General features: G+C 44.0%; 1 protein-coding gene across 2 annotated transcripts in view; it reads left to right on the top strand.

Moving 5' to 3' along the window:
• Positions 1-20,307, top strand: part of IQCE (IQ motif containing E) — a 114,215-nt gene that overhangs the window by 560 nt on the left and 93,348 nt on the right. Inside the window, exons 2-4 of one of the 2 annotated variants that reach the window (XM_077449158.1) lie at positions 3,296-3,402; positions 16,106-16,156; positions 19,848-19,890. In XM_077449158.1, coding sequence (XP_077305284.1) covers positions 3,349-3,402; positions 16,106-16,156; positions 19,848-19,890 — 148 coding nt within the window. In that variant the 5' untranslated portion in view covers positions 3,296-3,348. Of the gene's footprint in view, positions 1-3,276; positions 3,403-16,105; positions 16,157-19,847; positions 19,891-20,307 lie in introns of both variants that reach the window. The other variant, XM_077449159.1, reaches the window with a different exon arrangement.

The following is a 20,307-nucleotide window of genomic DNA, read 5'->3' as shown; positions in this document are numbered from 1 at the left end:
GGTACATCATCACTTTTCACCACTTATGGGATAGACCCCTTGGCAACAGCTACCTTATTCTAAAAATCAGGACGTACACATCAGTCAAATGCTGGTAGGAATTAAACCTATTGGTTAATTGTGCCCACTATTATAGAATCATTTCCTGTCATAACAGGTTGTGCAACATTATCTCTGTTATTTTCTGAGTCTCAGAAATCTTCCATACAAAAAAACAAATGACAAGATGTGACAGTTAGGATTGCCACACCCAGATATACATATGGCAGGGCTGTCAGAGGAACCAGATCTCCCAGGGCTCACTCTCTAGGGAATGTAACACATGTTTCACAGTTCTTCAGTTGGCAGGATTTTCAGCATAAGGTTTAAAAAATCTTTCTACTTGATCTTCCTAGATATTTAATTCTGTGTGATTATTTACATCACACAGGAATTCGGAATAAGAATTGCTGCAAAGACTTCTTGCTATACATTAATGTAAGCATTAGAAATGTAGGAACTGTCATTACTGACTGTTGGTAAAGGTGCCGGCTCCCCGAGTGTTATCTTTATTAAGCAATTGCTAAAGAACATATGACATACAGGAGCACTTCTGTTTTTGTTGGAGGATTGCGGGTATCTGCTGGGACCACGTCTGTTGTAGTGGGACGAGTGAGGACACCTAGGAACGCTTCTATTTGTTAGGAGGAGTGAGGACACCTAGGAACGCTTCTATTTATTAGGAGGAGTGAGGACACCTAGGAACGCTTCTATTTATTAGGAGGAGTGAGGACACCTAGGAACGCTTCTATTTATTAGGAGGAGTGAGGACGCTTAGGAAGGCTTCTATTTATTAGGAGTGAGGACACCCCGGAACACTTTATTTATTTTTTATTAGGAGGAATGAAAACACCCAAGGGCACTTCTGTTTTATTAGGAGTGAGGACACCCAGGAACACTTCTATTAGGAGTGAGGACACCCAGGAACACTTCTATTAGGAGTGAGGACACCCAGGAACACTTCTATTAGGAGTGAGGACACCCAGGAACACTTCTATTATTTTAGTAGGAGGAGTGAGGATTCCCAGGAACACTTCTATTTATTAGGAGGAGTGAGGACACCCAGGAACACTTTTTTTATTTTTTATTAGGAGGAGTGAGAACACCCAGGGGCACTTCTGTTTTAGTAGGAGTGAGGATACTCAGGGACTCTTCTATTTATTAGGAGGAGTGAGGACACCCAGGACCACCTCTATGTAGTAGGAGGAGTGAGGACACCCAGGAACACTTCTATTTATTATTTATTAGAAGGAGTGAGGATACCCAGGAACACTTGTATAATTTTAGTAGGAGGAGTGAGGACACCCAGGAACACTTCTATGTAGTAGGAGGAGTGAGGACACCCAGGAACACGTCTATTATTTTAGTAGGAGGAGTGAGGACACCCAGGAACACCTCTATGTAGTAGGAGGAGTGAGGACACCCAGGAACACTTCTATTTATTATTTATTAGAAGGAGTGAGGACACCCAGGAACACTTCTATAATTTTAATAGGAGTGAGGACACCCAGAAACACCTCTTTGTAGTAGGAGGAGTGAGGACACCCAGGAACACTTCTAATATTTTAGTAGGAGGAGTGAGGACACCCAGGAACATCTCTATGTAGTAGGAGGAGCGAGGACACCCAGGAACATTTCTATTTTAGTAGGAAGAGTGATGAAAGCCAGGGACACTTCTAATTATTAGGAGGAGTGAGGAAGCCCAGGCACACTTCTATTTATTAGGAGGATTGAGGATACCCAGGAACACTTCTATAATGCCCCGTACACACGAGCGGACTTTTCGACATCCAAACTCCGACGGACTGAGTCCGGCGGACTATCCGATCGTGTGTGGGCTGCAACGGACTTTAGCGAAGCTAAAGTCTGACGGACTTTAGAAATGAAGCATGCTTTAAATTTTCCCGACGGAACTCCGCCGGACCCGGTCCCCTTTGAAAAATCCGCTCGTGTGTGTGCTACTCCGACGGACTAAAACCGACGCTAGGGCAGCTATTGGCTACTGTCTATGAACTTCCTACGTCGAATCCAGTCGTACGTCATCACGTTCGACTCCGTCGGAGTTTGGTGTGATGGTGTGTGGTCAAGTCCGTTCGGTCGAAAAGTCCGCCAGAACTCCGTCGGAACTCCAGCGGAACTCCGGCGGAACTCCTTTGGAGGTCTGTCAGACTTAATTCCTCTCGTGTGTACGGGGCATAAGTCCTTGTTCACACAGTCGGACATTCTGACAACCAAATCCGTTGGATTTTGTCCGAAACTGTTGCATACACACGGTCGAAAAAAATTGTCGGAAAATCCGATTGTACATAACGTGATGACGTTATTTCGTTACGACAGGACTACGTTCAGGCTAGTAGCCAATAGCTTTGGTCTAGGAATTTGATCTGAGCATGCGTGGCACTTTGTCCGTCGGAGTAGGCTACACATGATCGGAGTATGTCCGATTGGAGCATTTTGTCTGAAAATTTTACCGGCAAGTTGGAAAGGTTGGTCTGTTGGATATTCTGTCGGAAACAGTCCGATGGAGACCACACACAGTCGGAATATCCGACAAAACGGTCCGATAGGACACATTCCATCAGAATCTCCGACCGTGTGTACAAGGGCTTAGGGGGAGTGAGGACACACAGGAACACTTCTATTTTTTAGGAGGAGTGAGGACACCCAGAAACACTTCTGTTTATTAGGACGAGTGAGGACACCCAGGGACACATCTGTTTTAGCAGGAGCAGCGAGGACACCTAGGAATGCTTCTGTTTTAGCAGGATGATTTGGGCTCCACCAGTGAAGTCTGAAAGATATACATGAAGCCCCGGATAATATGCCTATCCGATGTCACCTACAACTAAATGTTCATACTGTGGCCACATGTTTATCTAAAGCAATGCACTCTCTTCTGTTTCATAGTTTATCCTTTATGTGTAACGTGTAGGTTAGAATCCCAAAGAAGGTCACACCATACATTTTTGGGTTCTCTAGCTAAAACATAAATTTTGTTGTTTGGGCTCTAATAAGAAATACATTAAGGGCTCCAAAACATTTCATATTTTGCAGCATATTGTGGTTTAAAAACCAAGTTTAAGTATCTGATTTTCCAGATCTGTATATTATTCCTATTAAAATGACTTAAAAGGGTCAGAGTCAGCAAAATAGCCAATAAATTAGCATTTTCATAACTTTATGCATGTGCTTGTAGACTTATAAATACTTTAACACATTTTTTTTTTATAATACCAGTATCGTGTAATCATTATAGGCCTCCAGCATTTGGATGAGGTACTGGAAGTGTCCAGTAGCCGGTGTTAAGGAATGTCTTGGCTCTCCAGTGAAAATGGAACAGAGGCTGAAGAGCTGGAGGATACAGTAAGTAATATAGAACCTCTCTGGGTTAACAATCACTGGAGATTCTTTGCAGATGGGCATAAGCTGACTTGCTAAATGCATTGAGTTGCTGCCATTGGATTGGCTGATCAGCAATTTGCGCTACCAAGCAGTTGAACAGGTGTACCTAATAAAGTGGCCGGTTCGTGTATATATACATGTGTATGTGTATATATATATATATATATATATATATATATATATATATATATATATATATATATATATATATATATATATATATATATATATATATACATATATACATACAGCTCTTTAGGATATTTATTTTATATATATTTTTTTTTATTTCACCATATTTATTAGATTTGTTCTTTTATATCCATCAGTCTGTAGGTTTATTTTCACCCTTAATATTCATGTATAATTTTGTAGGTTGAATGTAAAGATGTTCATGTGTAAATTATGGTTTTATAGATGCCTCCCTATGTCAGACACCTTTTGGATCTTGTATATAGAGAGTTATTGGGTGTTCTGTCAATTTTCACTTCTAGTTTTAATTTCCCCTTCTGCATAAGTATACTTTTTTTTATATCAAACAGGGTTTTATTTTTTTTGTCGAAAAGTGCATACATGGCATGACATACATTTAGGATACGTTGCATATCATACAGGTTTGCAGGCATTAATTGTATACATGGTACATGTATACATTATTGCCGTATTATGATCATATGAAAAATAAGAGATTGCTCCAAGAGATGCCCGTGTGTTCTGCTCATACTACCCATGGAAGGAGAGGTCTGCAGAGCGGTAATTGCCTGTGTAAAGCATAAGTTGTGTTATGAACAGTTGTCAGAGTCTTGTAACCAGCGATCCCAGATTTTATTGTATTTGGCCGGGCACCCTCTATTAGCGCATATACATTTTTTGTATGGTAAAGTGTTATTTATTTCCACCTTCCACTCTGCAAATCTTGGGAGCAGGGGCCTCATCCAATTTCTAGCTATCACCTTCCGTGCTGAGAACAGCATCTCATGTAGGTACGTCTTTGTATACTTATCGATAGTGTCTAATGCATCTAGAGAACCCTTGTTGTCATGAAGGAACGTCACGACTTGTGTCCAAAGACCCTGTATTTTGGGGCATGACCATAGCAGGTGAATACACGTGCCTGCCTCCTGTCCACACATCTGGCAGAGAGTAGATTGGGTGTTTTTATATCTAGCCACCCTGATGGGGGTGAGGTATGCCTGGTGGATTATGTAAATTTGGGTTAGTCTATCTGAGAGTTTGGGTGAGGCTGCCTTGCAGGATTCCAAAGACTCCTTCCATTCTTCGTCTTCTAGGGGACCTATTGCTCTCTCCCAGCGAGTTTTAAAGCCATATGCTAATTTGGTGGATACCGGGATGGCTAGCATATTGTAAAAGGCCGGTGTTAGTTTGTGGGGGTCTGTATTTTTGAATATTGCCATAATGACATTGGGAGTGCGCTGGGGGGTGACGTTGGAAATTGAGTTTGGGCTGCATGTTTTACTTGCAGGATTCTAAATAGCTTGTGGTCAGGGAGTGTGAATTCTTCTTGAAGAGCAGTGAAGGTTTTGAGGGTTCCATTTGTGGTCAATTGATGTAAGTATATGATGCCATAAGTGGACCATACGTCCACATCGGACAATTGTAAGAATTCAGGTAGATTTTTATTGTGCCACAGTGGAGTGTAGTCATTATATTGGGAAATCCCCAATTTAGATGAAGCTATATCCCATATGTGTCTGTAGTAGTATAATAGAGTTTTCCTATCACTGCCCGGTCCTGTGGTGCTAGAATCTATTGCTATTGCATAGATCGAGTCTTTGGTATGCCTGGCCCACATGGGGAATCTCTCTCTGTCTGTTTTATCTAAGTGATAAAATTGGAATAGTTGGGAAGCTATATAGTAGAGATTGAAGTCAGGCAACGCAGTGCCTCCTAGATCAGTGGGATTTTTAAGCGCCTGCCAAGCCAGTTTATGTCTATTGGTTCCCCACACAAAGCATTTGAGTAGAGCCTCAAGGGATTGGAAGTACTTCAGGGATAGATATATTGGGGTGTGCCATATTACATACAATATTTTGGGGAGGAGAATAATTTTAATTAGATTAACCCGACCCCACACCCTTAGTGGTAAGCGGGCCCAGGCTCTAATTTTAGATTTTACATGAGAAATGAGGGGTTCTATATTTAAATGTACATAGTGTGCAGGTGATCTGGAAACGTGTATTCCCAGGTATTTAATGATGCTGACCCGCTGCAGCGGTAGATTGGCCTGAGACTCAGTAGGTGGGAGCTGTCTATTGGTAATATTTGGAATTTTCCCAATTAATCTTCAAGCCAGGGAAGGTTCCAAATAGTTCAATTGTTTGTAGTGCTGTGTGTAGAGATGGACCCAAGTCCGCCAAGTATAATAGTGTGTCATCCACGTACATGCTGATTTTTTTTCTGTCATAGTACCGGAACTAAATCCCTTGATCTCTGGGTTAGCTCGGATGGAGATGGCCAAGGGTTCTGCGGCTAGGGCGTATAGAAGTGGTGATAAAGGGCAGCCCTGCCTCGTGCCTCTACTGAGTTCAAACTGCTGGGAGGGTCATACATTGGTTACCACGTTGGCTGTGGGTGTCTGGTATAACAATTGGACCCATTTAATGCACTTTGATCCAAAGCCATATCCCTCTAGGCAACACCAGAGATACTCCCACTCCACAAAATCGAACGCTTTTGCCTTATCTAAGGTTACTACCACTCGGGATCCAGCTTCTGCATGTGTGGCTTGCAGATTGATGTACAGTTTACGTAAGTTAAAGGAAGTATTGCAGCCTGGCATGAAGCCCGCCTGGTCAGCATCTATCAGGGAGAGAATAACTTGGTTTAGTCTCAGGGACAGTATCTTGGCCAAGATTTTTATGTCTACTTGTAGAAGAGAAATGGGACGATAGGATTCCAGGTAACCCGGGTCTTTTCTGTTTGGGAATAAGAACTATCATTGCCTCTTTCATAGAGCGGGGCAGGGTAAAGGTCTCGAACAAGTGATTGTAAAGAGCGAGTAGCTTTGGAATGAGTAGTTCACCAAACTGAGAGTAAAACTCGATAGGGAGACCATCCGAGCCCCGGAGATTTGGATCTGGCAAAGCTAGCTATTGCAGTGGTTATTTCATCTGTGGTCAGGGGTGCTTCAAGGAGGTCAATTTGATCACTTGTTAATTGGGGAAAGGTGATACTATGGAGGAACGTCGTTCTCGAGTCTGTGGAGTCTGCCACCGTCATCTTATATAGGTTTGAAAATAATTCTCTAAACATAGAGGTTACACTTTGTGGGTCTGAGATCTGTTGCCCCCCCCGGTCCATGTAGAGTGATGACCAATGGAGGTCTGTCATCACTATGCACTAAGTATTCTAGGAGCTTGCCTGCCTTTTCCCCGTGTTCAAATAGTTTATATTTAGTAAAGAAATGTTTTTGTCGGGCCTTTGTGTATTGAAGTTGAGTCACTACTCTAGGCATAAGTATACCTTTACCTGGACTGCTCACATCTCTATGACTAATGGCTCGTACACATGATCAGAAAATCGGATGAAAAATACCGCTTCTGACGCAATCGTATGATAATTGGATGTTTCGAGAGTCGATCACGACAGTTTATCCGATTTATTATTTGATCAGACATGCACGAACAATTTTTCTTGTACGATACCAGATCGTACGATTTTCGTTTTAATCAGTACAGTTGTCATCTGAAAATACAATAAAAATACACTACAGCACAACCTCACTTTTTTTAATCATTTTTTTTTTCTGTCGTAGAATAATTTTCGTAACTTTAGTAAACTCTTCAGGTTCGATATACAACTAGTAAGCAAAAAAAGATCATCCATTCTAATCCATACCTCATCTGTGCCCATCCATGCCTCATCCATGCTAATCCATGCCCATTCATGCCTCATCCATGCCACATCAGTGCTCATCCTGACGGTGCTCCTTGCCTGTTCGGCCTCTCTATGTGGCCAGGCTGTGTAAAAGTCGCACACATGTGGTATTGCCAAACTTGGAAGGAGTAGGAGAATGTGTTCCAGGGTGTAATTTTTGGTATGTGCATGCTACGTGTTAGAAATATCTTATAAATTGACCACTTTGTGTACAAAAATTAATTAAATAAATAAAATAATAATAATTTTCATTTTCTTTCCATATTTTCCAAAAACTTGTGGGGAAAAAAAATGACATGTTCAAAAGTAGGGCTGCAACTAATGATTATTTTCATAATCGATTAGTTGGCCGATTATTGTTTTGATTAATCAATTAATCGGTTAATAACCTTAAAAGAAAAAGTGTGGTGTATAATTTAGTTAATATGTAAAGTTTAAAAAAAAGGCAATTTTATTCTTAAATCTCTCTATGCAGTGGTAAATATAAATAACTATATGGTTAGGGAGCAAAATAACTAATCCACTCTGAGAATAACAGACAGAAGACATATACTGTATTTATTAGAGTTGATATATACTGTATATACTATTAGAGGAGATATACTGTATATACTTTTAGAGGAGAGATGTACTGTATATACTATTAGAGGCTATATACTATTCGAGGAGAGATATACTGTATATACTATTAGAGGAGAGATATAATGTATATACTCTTAGAGGGGATATATACTGCATAAACTATTAGAGGGGATATACTGTATATACTATTAGAGGAGAGATATACTGTATATACCGGTACTATTATAAGAGATATACTGGGGGGGCGTGGCCTAGCGATGCACTAGAGCAGACGTGCTTCGCGGGAGCTCCGGCATCGGCACGGATAATTTGATCTATTTTAACGTGATCCTCTCACTGCTGCTCACCCCAAGCATGGGGAGAAAAACGGGCAAGACCCTGCCTAAGAAGGGTACGGCTACGGGCACTATCAAGCGCTTTTTATCCACGGAGGCCGAGGATGTTCCGGACCAAGACGGACTAGGCCGCTCGCCGCACAGCACGCTGCTGGTACACAGTCCCGCCTCTTCAGTTAGGCCGGAAAGCAGACCTCGCTCGCCTGACACCTCGGCCGAATCGGAGGAAGAGGGGGACCTGGCCGGACCTGCCGGGGTAGCTACCAGGGTGAGTGATCTCCCAACTAAAGCTGACTTAGCTTCGATGCTGCTGAACCTCGAACGAGCGATTCGGAAGGACGTGTCGGCGGTCCGTTCGGACCTATCTCAGGTACGTGTAGAAGAGACGGAACAACGGTTAGACAGACATGCGTCTGCCATACGATCGCTTCAGACGACTACCCGTCAGCTTACGATCGCTCACCGTACGGCTCTATATAAGATCGAGGACCAGGAGAACCGGAACAGACGCAATAACGTTCGGATCCGTGGCCTTCCGGAGGCGACCGGGGACGACGACCTTTTGCCTTCAGTTAGGGGCATTTTTAACAGCCTTCTCGGCAGAGCACCGGACGCTCCTTTGAAGATCGATCGGGCCCACAGGGCCCTCCGACCTCGTTCCATGACCACGGAGGTCCCGCGTGACATCATCTGCAGAGTCCATCACTATCCGGACAAGGAGCTGATCATGAAGAAGGCCAGGGATGCCACGCCGTTTGACTTCCATGGCGCCTCTCTCACCCTGTTCCCTGATCTGGCCAAGGAGACTTTGGATAGGCGTAGAGCCTTGCGTCCCCTCACGGAACTTCTGCAGACGGCTTCTATCAGGTACCGGTGGGGCTTCCCTGCAGCTTTAATTGCCTCGGTCAATGGCAAAACCTCCGTCCTCAGGTTCCCTGAAGACTTACCACGATTTTGTGCTGACCTGAATCTCAACGTGCCGGAGTTACCGGGCTGGACTGATGTTCTCCCGCCGCCACCAAAGATCCCCGATCGTCAATGGCATAGAGTGGGACGGAAACATCACGCTGCGGATCTGGAATCCCAGGTGCACCCCTGAGAGACGCGCTGTGCGGATATTGCTGTCTGTCCTGCTTTCTTCCTCCAGTCCTCGCGGACGTCTTGGATCCTGCAATTGTGCTGTTGTTTTCCTATTACTTGCCATTGCCTTGGTTATTGGCCTCGGGGTCCCCTTCCTTGATGTTCATGTTTTGCCAAGGGACAGTGTTCTGTTTTTGTTTTTGAAGCCCTGGACACTTACATGTGCTTGAGTTATGGCGCCATACACGGTTGCACCTCGCTGGATATCTGCGCTATTGCCTTACCCTGTGGCGAACCTATGAGCCCCTGTGATATTACGTTCTCGGGCCTGCTCACTCTCCTCTTGACCCCGTAGTCAGTTATTGCTTGGACTCAAATGCAGTTTATTGGCCCTGCTTGGACCACTGTTTTTTACGGTTTACTGTTTCTTTTTCTATGTTTATTTTCTACTGGAAATGTTTATGTAGTGAGTTTATTTGCGGTGCCGGTGCCGGACTGCCGTGGCGTGACCCTGACCCTCGATGGCGCGGTTGGTGCCCGATGGTCCGGTTTCCGCCACCCCCTTTTTGGCGGGTGCCGCCTTGCCCGGGGTCCCGGTGCCCTTGCCCCGCTTTGCAGGGGGGTGTGGGGATCACGGGCTGGGTGTGCGGCCCGCCCTTGCACTGCAGTTTTCTGCGTGCGGTTAGATCTATTGCTATGCTGCTTTCTTCCTTGTTCTGATCTTTGCTGTTCTATTTCTCTCCCTGTACTCCTCCCTCTTTCCTTTTTCTCTCCCCTGCTTGTCCTCCTCTTCCCCGTCCCTTTCCTCACCCATTTCCATCCCCTTGGTGGGGGGGGGGGGGTCCTATTTGCCTTGGTTGTTTTGTTTTGTGGGGGTGTGGGAGGCGGTTCCCCCTTTCTGAGACCCGATGGCTACGTGAATTTTGTTTCGTTCAATGTTAGGGGCCTTCACGCCCCTGGGAAAAGACATCAATTGTTCCGAGAACTGAACCGTCTCCGCGGAGATGTGGTTTTTCTACAAGAGACCCACCTCACCCACACCACTTCAGTTAAATTATATTCCCCCAAATACCCTACTTGGTATTACGGCCTCTCAGATATTTCTAAGGCCAAGGGCGTAGCCATTGGGTTTCGGAGGGGTACCGCGTTCAAGTTAGATTCTATGTTATGTGATCCGGCTGGCCGCTTTCTGTTCCTACGGGGCACTCTGGGCAGCATGCCATGCACTCTGGCTACTCTTTACTCCCCCAATAGACACCAAGCTTCATTTGTCGCTTCCACACTCTCTAAACTGGGGGACTTCGCTAGGGGCTGTGTGGTCCTGACGGGTGACTTCAATGCAGCTCTGGAACCCTCTCTGGACACTTCCAGGGGGAGCTCGCCCTTGTCATATAAGCAGTTGAAATGTATCCGCACAAAACTCCATGAGCTGCAATTGATGGACACCTGGAGGATCACGCACCCTCGCGACCGTGACTTTACCTATTACTCCACGGTACACCGTACATATTCGAGAATAGATCTCTGTTTTCTTGACCACCAGCATCTGCCACTCCTAGTTAGGTCGGCCATAGAAACCTCTCCCCTGTCGGATCATGCTCAGACTTTGTTTACCCTTAAGGTTGACTCTTTGCCCCCCAAGGCTACTAATTGGCGACTGAACGAATCCCTCATATCCGAGGAAGCGGACAGGAAAGTCTTGGGTGAGGAGTTAGATTTCTACTTCCAGACTAATATGAGTGACGAGATCTCCCCGGGCGTGTTGTGGGAAGCGCACAAGGCCTTTATTAGGGGTAAACTTATTGAACTGGGCGCCAGGAAGAAAAGGGAGCGGTTGGCACAACAGCTTACGTTGATAGCGGAGATTAAGAGCCTGGAGAGGATTCATAAGCGGAGCCTCTCTATGCCCATTTTACACACCCTTACTGAAAAACGCGAATCCCTGAAGACCCTCCTACATTTAGATCAGAAGTCTAGATCAAGGCTGGTGGCCCAGCGCTTTTACGAGTGGGGGGATAGACCCAGCAGATTGTTAGCTGCTTCCATTAGACAACGGAAAGCCGCTGCGTTCATACCTAAAATTAGAACCCCTGGGGGGTCCATGGCCTACACCACTCCACAGATAGCTAAAGAATTCAGGGATTTCTACCAGCATCTTTATCATGTCTGACAAACTGATTCCGACGGGGATGATAGGCGGAGGCTTATCCAGGAGTACCTGGCCCGAGCTGCCCTTCCTCAGCTTCCCTCTGTGGCCCTGGCCGCTCTGGAAGGGGAATTTACCTCGACAGAATTATTGAGAGCTCTACGAGATATGGCGAAGGGCAAAGCACTTGGCCCGGATGGCCTCCCAGTGTCCTATTATCGCTCCTATGCAGATAAGTTACTCCCCCACCTATCTAATTATGCTAATGTGACCTTGACCAGCGGTGTTCTCCGCCCGGAGACTACTCATGCCCATGTTACGGTTATACCTAAGGACGGGAAGGACCCGGCCGACTGTGCAAGCTATCGCCCTATCTCGTTGCTTAACATTGATGCCAAAATCTACGCTAAAGCAATTGCGAATAGATTATTGCCTCTGGTCCCGCAATGGATAACACGGGACCAAACAGGTTTTATACCGGGGAGAGAGGCTCGTGACAATTCCTTACGCACCTTCACCCTGATGTCGTTTGTACGGCGTCGGTCCCAGCCCACCCTGTTGCTTTCCACGGATGCTGAGAAGGCCTTTGACAGGGTGGACTGGGAGTTTCTCATGGCGACGTTGTCTCACCTCGGGGTCGGCCCTGCCCTTAGATCGCAAATTTTAGCTCTTTATCGTCATCCCACGGCCCAATTGCGGGTTAACGGCATTCTTAGTGACCCCTTTACCCTACATAATGGCACGCGCCAGGGCTGCCCGCTTTCGCCCATACTATTCGCAATATCGTTGGAGCCCTTCCTGTCTATTGTCCGACGTAACCCGAACATACATGGTATTACAGTGGGCAGGACGGAACACAAATACGCTGCATATGCCGATGATATTTTGTTTTACGTGCAACAGCCCCTGATTTCTCTCCCTAACCTCCTATCCGAATTTACCGCTTATGGCAGGGTTTCTAATTTCAAAATAAATATGTCCAAATCTGAAATTTTAAACGTAACGGTCCCCCCCCCTCGTAGCAACGAACATTAAACAGTCTTTCCCCTTTACTTGGCAGACACGGCACATGAAATATTTAGGTATCTATTTAACGCCCAACCCACTTGCTCTTTTCCGTGCCAATTTTCTCCCGCTCCTCAACACGCTTAGATCGGACCTTCAGAAATGGTCCCAGTTAGGTCATTCCTGGCTGGGTAGAATTGGGGTGGTGAAGATGAACCTGCTGCCCAGGGTGCTCTTCTTGCTGCAAATGATCCCATTCGGGGTGCCGGTGGGTTTCTTTACTATATTACACTCGATGGTATATAGGTATATATGGAATAGGAGGAAACCCCGACTCCCACGGTCCCTACTCCAGCGTCCATGGAGCGCTGGGGGCCTGGCAGTGCCGGATTTCCGACTCTATTTCCGAGCTATTGTGCTGGCCAGGCTATCAGATTGGAAATATTGTACAAATACTAAGCTGTGGGTCGAACTGGAAACGATGCTGGGTGAGACTGACCTTTCTAACCTTATGTGGCTTCCAAGGCAATATAGGGCTTTGTCTACCAATTCTTCACCGCTAACGACTTCCTCTCTTGCAGTATGGGACTCCCTGTGTAAAAAATGGTCCGGGCCCTATAACTCACCTTTGCTGTCTTTGTCGGGTCATAACTATTTTCCGCCTGGTAATGTGGGCCCTTGCTTACGCGTTTCTTGGAGCCTCGGGGATAAAACTCTCCTCCATCAGTTCACTGGCCCCTCCGGGGTTCTCCCACTCTCCGCCATCATGGGGGAGATACCTATTTCATTCATGGATCGCTGGAAATACTGTCGGCCTTTGTTCGCTCCCTTCCTAAACCTCTACGCTCCATAAACGACCTTACACCTCTGGAATCTGCTTTTTCAGGTGCCTTGCCTGTGGAGAAGCCCGTCTCTTATTTTTATCACACGCTGTTATCCCTGGAGTTTCACAGGACCCCTACTTTTATCCGAAACTGGGAGCTGGATTTGGATAAGGAACTCACTCCTACCCAAGTGTCTACCATTCTTACCATGGCGCATACTGCTTCAGGCTCCTCCAAAACATCTGAGATGTCTTACAAGCTATTGACCAGGTGGCATTATACGCCTGTGACACTGCATCAGTTTTTCCCCCAAACCTCCCCGCTCTGCTGGAGAGAGTGCGGTGAGCGAGCCTCTCATGCTCACATCTGGTGGTCCTGTCCACGAATACGCCCGTTCTGGCTCGCAGTCCTATATTGGATTCAGCAAATTCAGGGTCTGGAGGTTCCTAATGATCCATGGTATGTTTTGTTTCACTGTTCGGGTCAGCCAGCAGGCTCATATAAACGCTCTATTACGCCCCATCTCCTCAATGCTGCAAAGACCCTTATCCCGAGGTATTGGAAGCAGAGGAGGATCCCCACGCTCCGTTGTTGGCTGCTCAAGGTTGATCACCTATATTACATGGAAGACATGACACTCTCTCTGAGAGGCAAGTCTGACCTTGCAAAAAAGATATGGGCCTGCTGGGTCGCCTTTAAGTATACCCCTGCATATGCGGATATGGTATCCCAACCTGTGTAATGTGATGTAACCATGTCTTGATATGAGAAACCTGTTTTATTCTCTAATTTTCAATCTGATGGCTGGGACCCCCCCCCCCCCGCTTTCTTTCTTTATACTTCCTGGACTTTCCTTCTCTCTTTTTCTGAGCTTGTTCTCCTGTCAGAGCTCCCTGGACTCTTATAGTTAAAACTGGAAGGAGTTATATGCACTTTTTGGGATACTCATGTTGGAGTCTAAGTACATTTTTGGGTTGTTACTGCTTGCTGTTTACACCACTCCTCTGATATTTTGTCTGTGATGAGCTGTATGTGCTCCTTTTCTTTAATAAAAACGAATAAAAAAAAAAAAAAAGAAGAGATATACTGTATATACTATTAGAGGCTATATACTATTAGAGGAGAGATATACTGTATATACTATTAGAGGCTATATACTGTATATACTATTATGGGAGAGATATAATGTATATACTATTAGAGGAGATATACTGCATAAACTATTAGAGGGGATATACTGTATATACTATTAGAGGAGAGATAGTGTATATACTATTAGAGGAGATATAGTGTATATACTATTAGAGGAGAGATATACTATTAAAGGGTCAATCTGGTAAATATCATCAGACTCATTAACTTTAACCCCATTTTGTTACTGGCCAATTAATTGATTATGAAAATAGTAATCGATTCATTTCATAATCAATTAGTTGTCGATTAATTGATTGGTTGTTTCAGCCCTATTCAAAAGATACATTATGCCTCCTAGATTACGTGTTGGGGTGTTTGCTTTCTAAAATGGGGTCGTTTTGTGAGCGTTTTCCATTGTCCTGGTGCACCAGGGCCTTCAACGGTGTAATAGGTAGTCAAAATATTAGATGTGTAATTTTATGTCCCTAGAATACTTGATGGTCCTCCCTGCTGGGAAGGCCTCTGTATGTGGCCAGGCTGTGAAAAATTCTCACACATGTGGTATCAGGGCCGGTGCTACCACTAGTCAAACTAGGCAGCCGCCTAGGGCGCAATGCTGCCTAGGGGCGCCCGGCCGCTGGTTTCCCTCCAGGTTTGCATGCTCTGCAGGCTGCAGCATGTAACTAACTCAGTCTGACCGGTAGTGTAATTAGAGGTGCAGCGCAGCACTGGAGCCAGCGCTAGAGGAAGCAGAGCTGATGCTTCCTGTATAGCGGCGCCTTCTGTCACATGGTCAGGGTAAAGGGGGTGGAGTCAGGGGTGTAGCTGATGGGGCGGCAAAATTAGGTTACGCCTAGGGTGTCAAAAATCCTTGCACCAGCCCTGTGTGGTATTGCCATACTCCGGAGGAGTAGCAGAATGTGTTTTGGGGTTGTAGTTGCAAGTATGCATATGCTGTGTGTGTGTGATAATAACTTCTTAATATGACAAATTTGTGGAGGAAAAAATGAAAAAAAAAATCGTAATTTTGCAAAAGAATTACAACTTCAGAAAACTTGCCATGCCTCTTACTATATACCTTGGAATGTTTCCTTTCCAAAAAGGGGTCATTTGGGGGGTATTTGTACTTTCCTGGCTTGTTAGTGTTTCAAGAAATGAGTAAGTACATCCGGTGCAATCAATTTTTAATGATTGGCACCATAGATTGTAGACTCTGTAGCTTTCGCAAATACCAAATCCTATACACTGATTTTGGCTATTTTACAAAAGATATGTAGCAGTATACATTTTGGCCAAAATGTATGAAGAAAAATTACTAGTTTGCAAAATGTTATAACAGAAACAAAGAGAAATGCATTTTTTTACAATTTTTTTATTAGTCTTTTTTTCATTTATAGCGCAAAAAAAACAAAAACTGGTGAGTAAATACCACCAAAAGAAAGCTCTATTTGTGTGAACAAAAAGGAAAAAATGTCATATTGGTACATTGTTGCATGACTGAGTAATTGTCATTCAAAATGTGAGAACACTGAAAGATAAAAATTGGTCTGGTAAGGAAGGGGGGTATAAGTGCCCGGTGGGCAAGTTGTTAAAAGCATTAAAATAGAGACTGAATGCCCCATGGAAAAAAGTTCATAACTGATTTTTTTTTTTTTTTCTAGTTTCATGATGATGGAGTTTCAGCTATTACCTATGAATCAGACACAGAGAAGGTATGAATTAAAAATAAACTGTAATTGCTTGGGGTCAATTTTAATACGTGACAAAAAATATTCAGAACATCGAGGGTAAATAAACTGTCTCTCATGGAAACCCTTTAGGCAGTTGCATTGGAAGAGAGGGATGGAGCGGACAGCATTCTGGTTTGGTGTACATATGTGTATGTAGATTGCAACTTGAGCTATTGAGATCTGTAAGGGTTATATTCAAGTCGAACTACAGAAAAACAGCAATACATAAAAAGAAACCTCAAACTCCACCTGCTGGCTCAAAAGAAGAATACAGAATTTTATGAAGCATTTCTTATTTGAGAAAAAACGTAACCAATAAAAAATGTTTATATATTAGTTTTGACAATAATAATGCATGTATTTAGAAAACCGCTATACACTCACAAACTTTTACTGTCACTGCCGTAACTACTATGGCAAGGTAGTAATGTGGTGTAAAGCAGCAAGCTGGATTTTACAGTAAACCACCAGCTCTGCTCCTTAATGTAGAGTATGGTGCAAACCCCCCAGATTACTTTTACATAGTGCTGCCCTCATAGACACCGTTCACCTAAAGCCTTGATTTTCCTGGGAATGCAGAGTGCTGGGAGATCAATGAAACCTTGTCGACAACTTTGTTATAACAGCAAAAAAAAAAATGTAAATTAGTTTAAAGAAAAAAAAAATATTTTTTTTTCTAATATAAAGCTCCCCTATGTACCAATATACCAATAATGTACCTTGGTTGCAGAAAAATAGAAGCCTTCTTTGATTTTGAGAACAAGGCCTTACCTTTTTAGCTCTTGCTGTATTTCTAAAGGCCCATACACACGGTCGGACTTTTTGACAACAAACATGCAAATTAGCTGTTTTGGAGCAACATCCGACTGTGTGTACGCTCCATCGGACAAACTTTTTCTGTTTTCATCGGACTTTTGTTGGCTGTGCGAACGGACAAACTTTTTGACAACATAAGTCCGATGGAGCAAAGTCCGATCATGTGTACGCAAAAGCATCGGACTTTTGTACAAGGTACAAACACGCATGCTCAGAACCAATGCAAAAGATCAGACTACAATACAGAAGTTGACCAAAGGTGGCGCTGGAGTCATTGAACGTCCTCTTTTGAAGTGTCGTCAGTACATTGTGACGTCACTACGTTCGTGTTTGTTGTCAAAAAGTCAGATCGTGTGTATGCAATACAAACTTGTGGACCACGCCCTTTGTACAAAAGTCCATGGAAAAATTTGTACAAAGTCCAACCGTGTGTATGAGGCTTTAGAAAGCTTCAAAGACTCCCTGGTATAGATTTGAGACAGAAAAACCAGTAAGACCCAGGAAGGAGTTTACCAGCTGACCTCATTAATCGCACACCCTTCACTTATCAACTACGTTTTCACAGCATCCCCGGCATTTCTCCACACGTGCATTTGCCCAACGTCCCTTCAGATGGGCCCAGGCCACATGCTAAACTCCCCAGATTAATTAGTGTTTGGCCACATTTATACACCTAAAATTACCTAGTTGTGCTTTCATTGTCATTAATAATTAACGGCACACCAAACTCAGAAGCAAACATGAAAAAACAAGTGACAAATGCAGTAAAAAACAATGCAACGCTCTCCATGCCAAAATGTCCCATGAGCTACTTTGCCAAGTGTAGCACAGCCCATTGAAATCAACAGGCTTCCCTATGTGTGTCACTGGGAAAACGAGCCAAAAAACATGCGCTCCCACTACTCTAGGTGTGAATGGGGCCTGAAAGGGAAATCCGTGTGTTTACACAAGAACAATGAGGCTCCATTCACAAACTGCACAGAAAATGCACACTTTGCCATGTGTTTCAGAAACATTGCAAATGTGCATTGTGCTTGTGTTGTCGTTGCATGTTTAAAGGCTCTCCAAGTACGGCAAACGCACTAAAAACTGCGGTAACGCAGCATGTTCTACTCTTAAAAAAAAAAAAAGCTATGGAGCTTTTCTGGGGTGATTGTTGAGTGTAGGGCAGCCCATTCAAGTGAAGGGGATGCCTTATGCGTGATGCCTGAAAATTCTGCAAAAAAAACGCATGCGAGAATGTGAACGGGCCTGTCAACTGAGTGTCTCCATTCACTCCCTCTTATGTACTTGTATAAAGATGGCTATACACTATGCAATCTGATTTTCAAAATTCACTCGTTTAGATTTAGCAGAACTATGGAATAGGAAGACACACCTGAACAATCCATTCAATCTGTATCAAATCAGACAGGCCCTTGTACTACATAGCTGATGGGAGATCTAAAGGAGATTGTACAATCAGAGTGTATAGGAAGTGGGTGGAAGGTGGTATTGTAATAATGGGGTGTGGTCCAGAGTGGTGAACACGCCCTATCACACCCTCTGTGATGCAACAAGGAAGTGAAGGCTTCTGGGGGATGCAGGAAGTGGCTGCTGAGATAATCTACAGGAAGTGAGCTAAAAATCCTTTAAAATAAACTGACACATTTTTTAACCTCCAGTGGATAAAGTAAGTGAGAGAAAAGCACATTGGGATGTTTGGTCCAGAAATGACATTGAAAAATCTTCTATTAATTATGAAATGTGAAATTCTGTCCAAAGAGGTGAACTTATCCTTTAAAACGGAACTAAACGCTCTCAATCAACATTGACTATTTTTAATCCTTCTGCTTCTAGCATTAGCAAATGGATAGGAAGGTATTTTGGTTTCAGTTGCTTCCTGGTTTCTGGCCTAGGCCAAAATGATGTCATACATCCCACGAGTGGTCATGGACCTTTTTTGTCTTTCATCTGAAGAGAAGAGGAGGGGCTTCCTTAACTAAACACACCCTCCCATCTGCATGCCGGAACTAAAGGCAGGTGGATTCCAGGAAGTATATGCTACATCTGCCCTTACTCAAGATGGCCGCAGTTAGAAATGTTAGGGGGGGGGGGGTTTAAAGTGTTTTTTATTAACAAAATACATCATAGAGACGTGGATGGATGTGTGAGCTTGCTTTGAATAATAAAAATGAATTTCGGTTTGTGGTGCTCAGATATATTTTAGTTCTGCTTTAATATACAATAATGATTTTAAAGCGTGAGTCCGCCGGTAGTCCGCCGTTTTTTTTTTTTTTAAAAGCCAGCAGCTACAAATACTGCAGCTGCTGACTTTTAAAATAATGACACTTACCCGCCCAGCACGCCCGCAATGTCGGCACCCGAAGCTGATCTCTCGATCGTCTCTCGGGTGCTGTCACCGCCATCTTGCGTGTGGGAATCAGGAAGTGGAGCCTTTTGGCTTCATTTCCCGGTTCCCTACTGCGCATGCGCGAGTCGCGCTGTGCAATAAGGATGGTCCCCGCTGTCTCTGGGATCCGTGTGTTTCCCAGCAAGCAGCGGGGGACCTTCGGAAAGGGGCGTAGATTCTGCGGAAAGGGGCGTACCTTCTGCAGAATCTACGCCGGAAGTGGGTGCAGATACCTGTACTGTACAGGTACCTGCACCCCCTCCCCCCTGAAAGGTGCCAATTGTGGCGCCGGAGGGGGGGAGGGTTCCAATGAGTGGAAGGTCCACTTTAGGGTGGAGCTCCGCTTTAATCAATATATGAAAACTAAATCTTTTCTAAAATTGGAGTAAATAAAGAATAAAATGATACAAATTTTAGTAAAATAACTGTTAAAATATTACAATGTATTTATTTGTTTCTGTGCAGAAAGTAAAGAAGAAAAAAGCCGTCAAACCTCCTAGGTCACAAAGTGAGTGACTTTTCCATGTTTAAAAATGTTTAATATAAAAGGGCTGTAGTAAAAGAAATCGTACTCATTATTAAAGTATTATAATAGTATCATATAAGCTTTTTCCTTGTGAAGATTGTAGTAAACTACAGCATTGCTTTGAAGAAAACTGAATGTATTTGCATGTAAATGCATCCATTATACAATCTGAGAAACAAAGGATTTTTTGTTTTTTTTAAAGGGATTGTAAAGGCAGAAGGTTTTTTTTTTTTTTTTTTTTTAATCTTAATGCATTCTATGTATTAAGGGGAAAAAACCTTCTGTGTGCAGCAGCCCCCCTAATACTTACCTGAGACTGTCTGTCTTTATCCAGCGATGTTGCAGAAGTGTCTAAGCTGTCCGGGACTCCCCTCCTCATTGGCTGGGACAGCAACACGG

The sequence above is a fragment of the Lithobates pipiens genome, unplaced genomic scaffold (assembly GCF_037356315.1).
Source record: "Lithobates pipiens isolate NorthernLeopardFrog02 unplaced genomic scaffold, aLitPip1_a1.2 Scaffold_22, whole genome shotgun sequence".
Classification (NCBI taxonomy): Eukaryota; Metazoa; Chordata; class Amphibia; order Anura; family Ranidae; genus Lithobates; species Lithobates pipiens.
The sequence above is the reverse complement of the archived record's forward strand: the minus strand, read 5'-3'. Positions and strand labels throughout refer to the sequence as shown.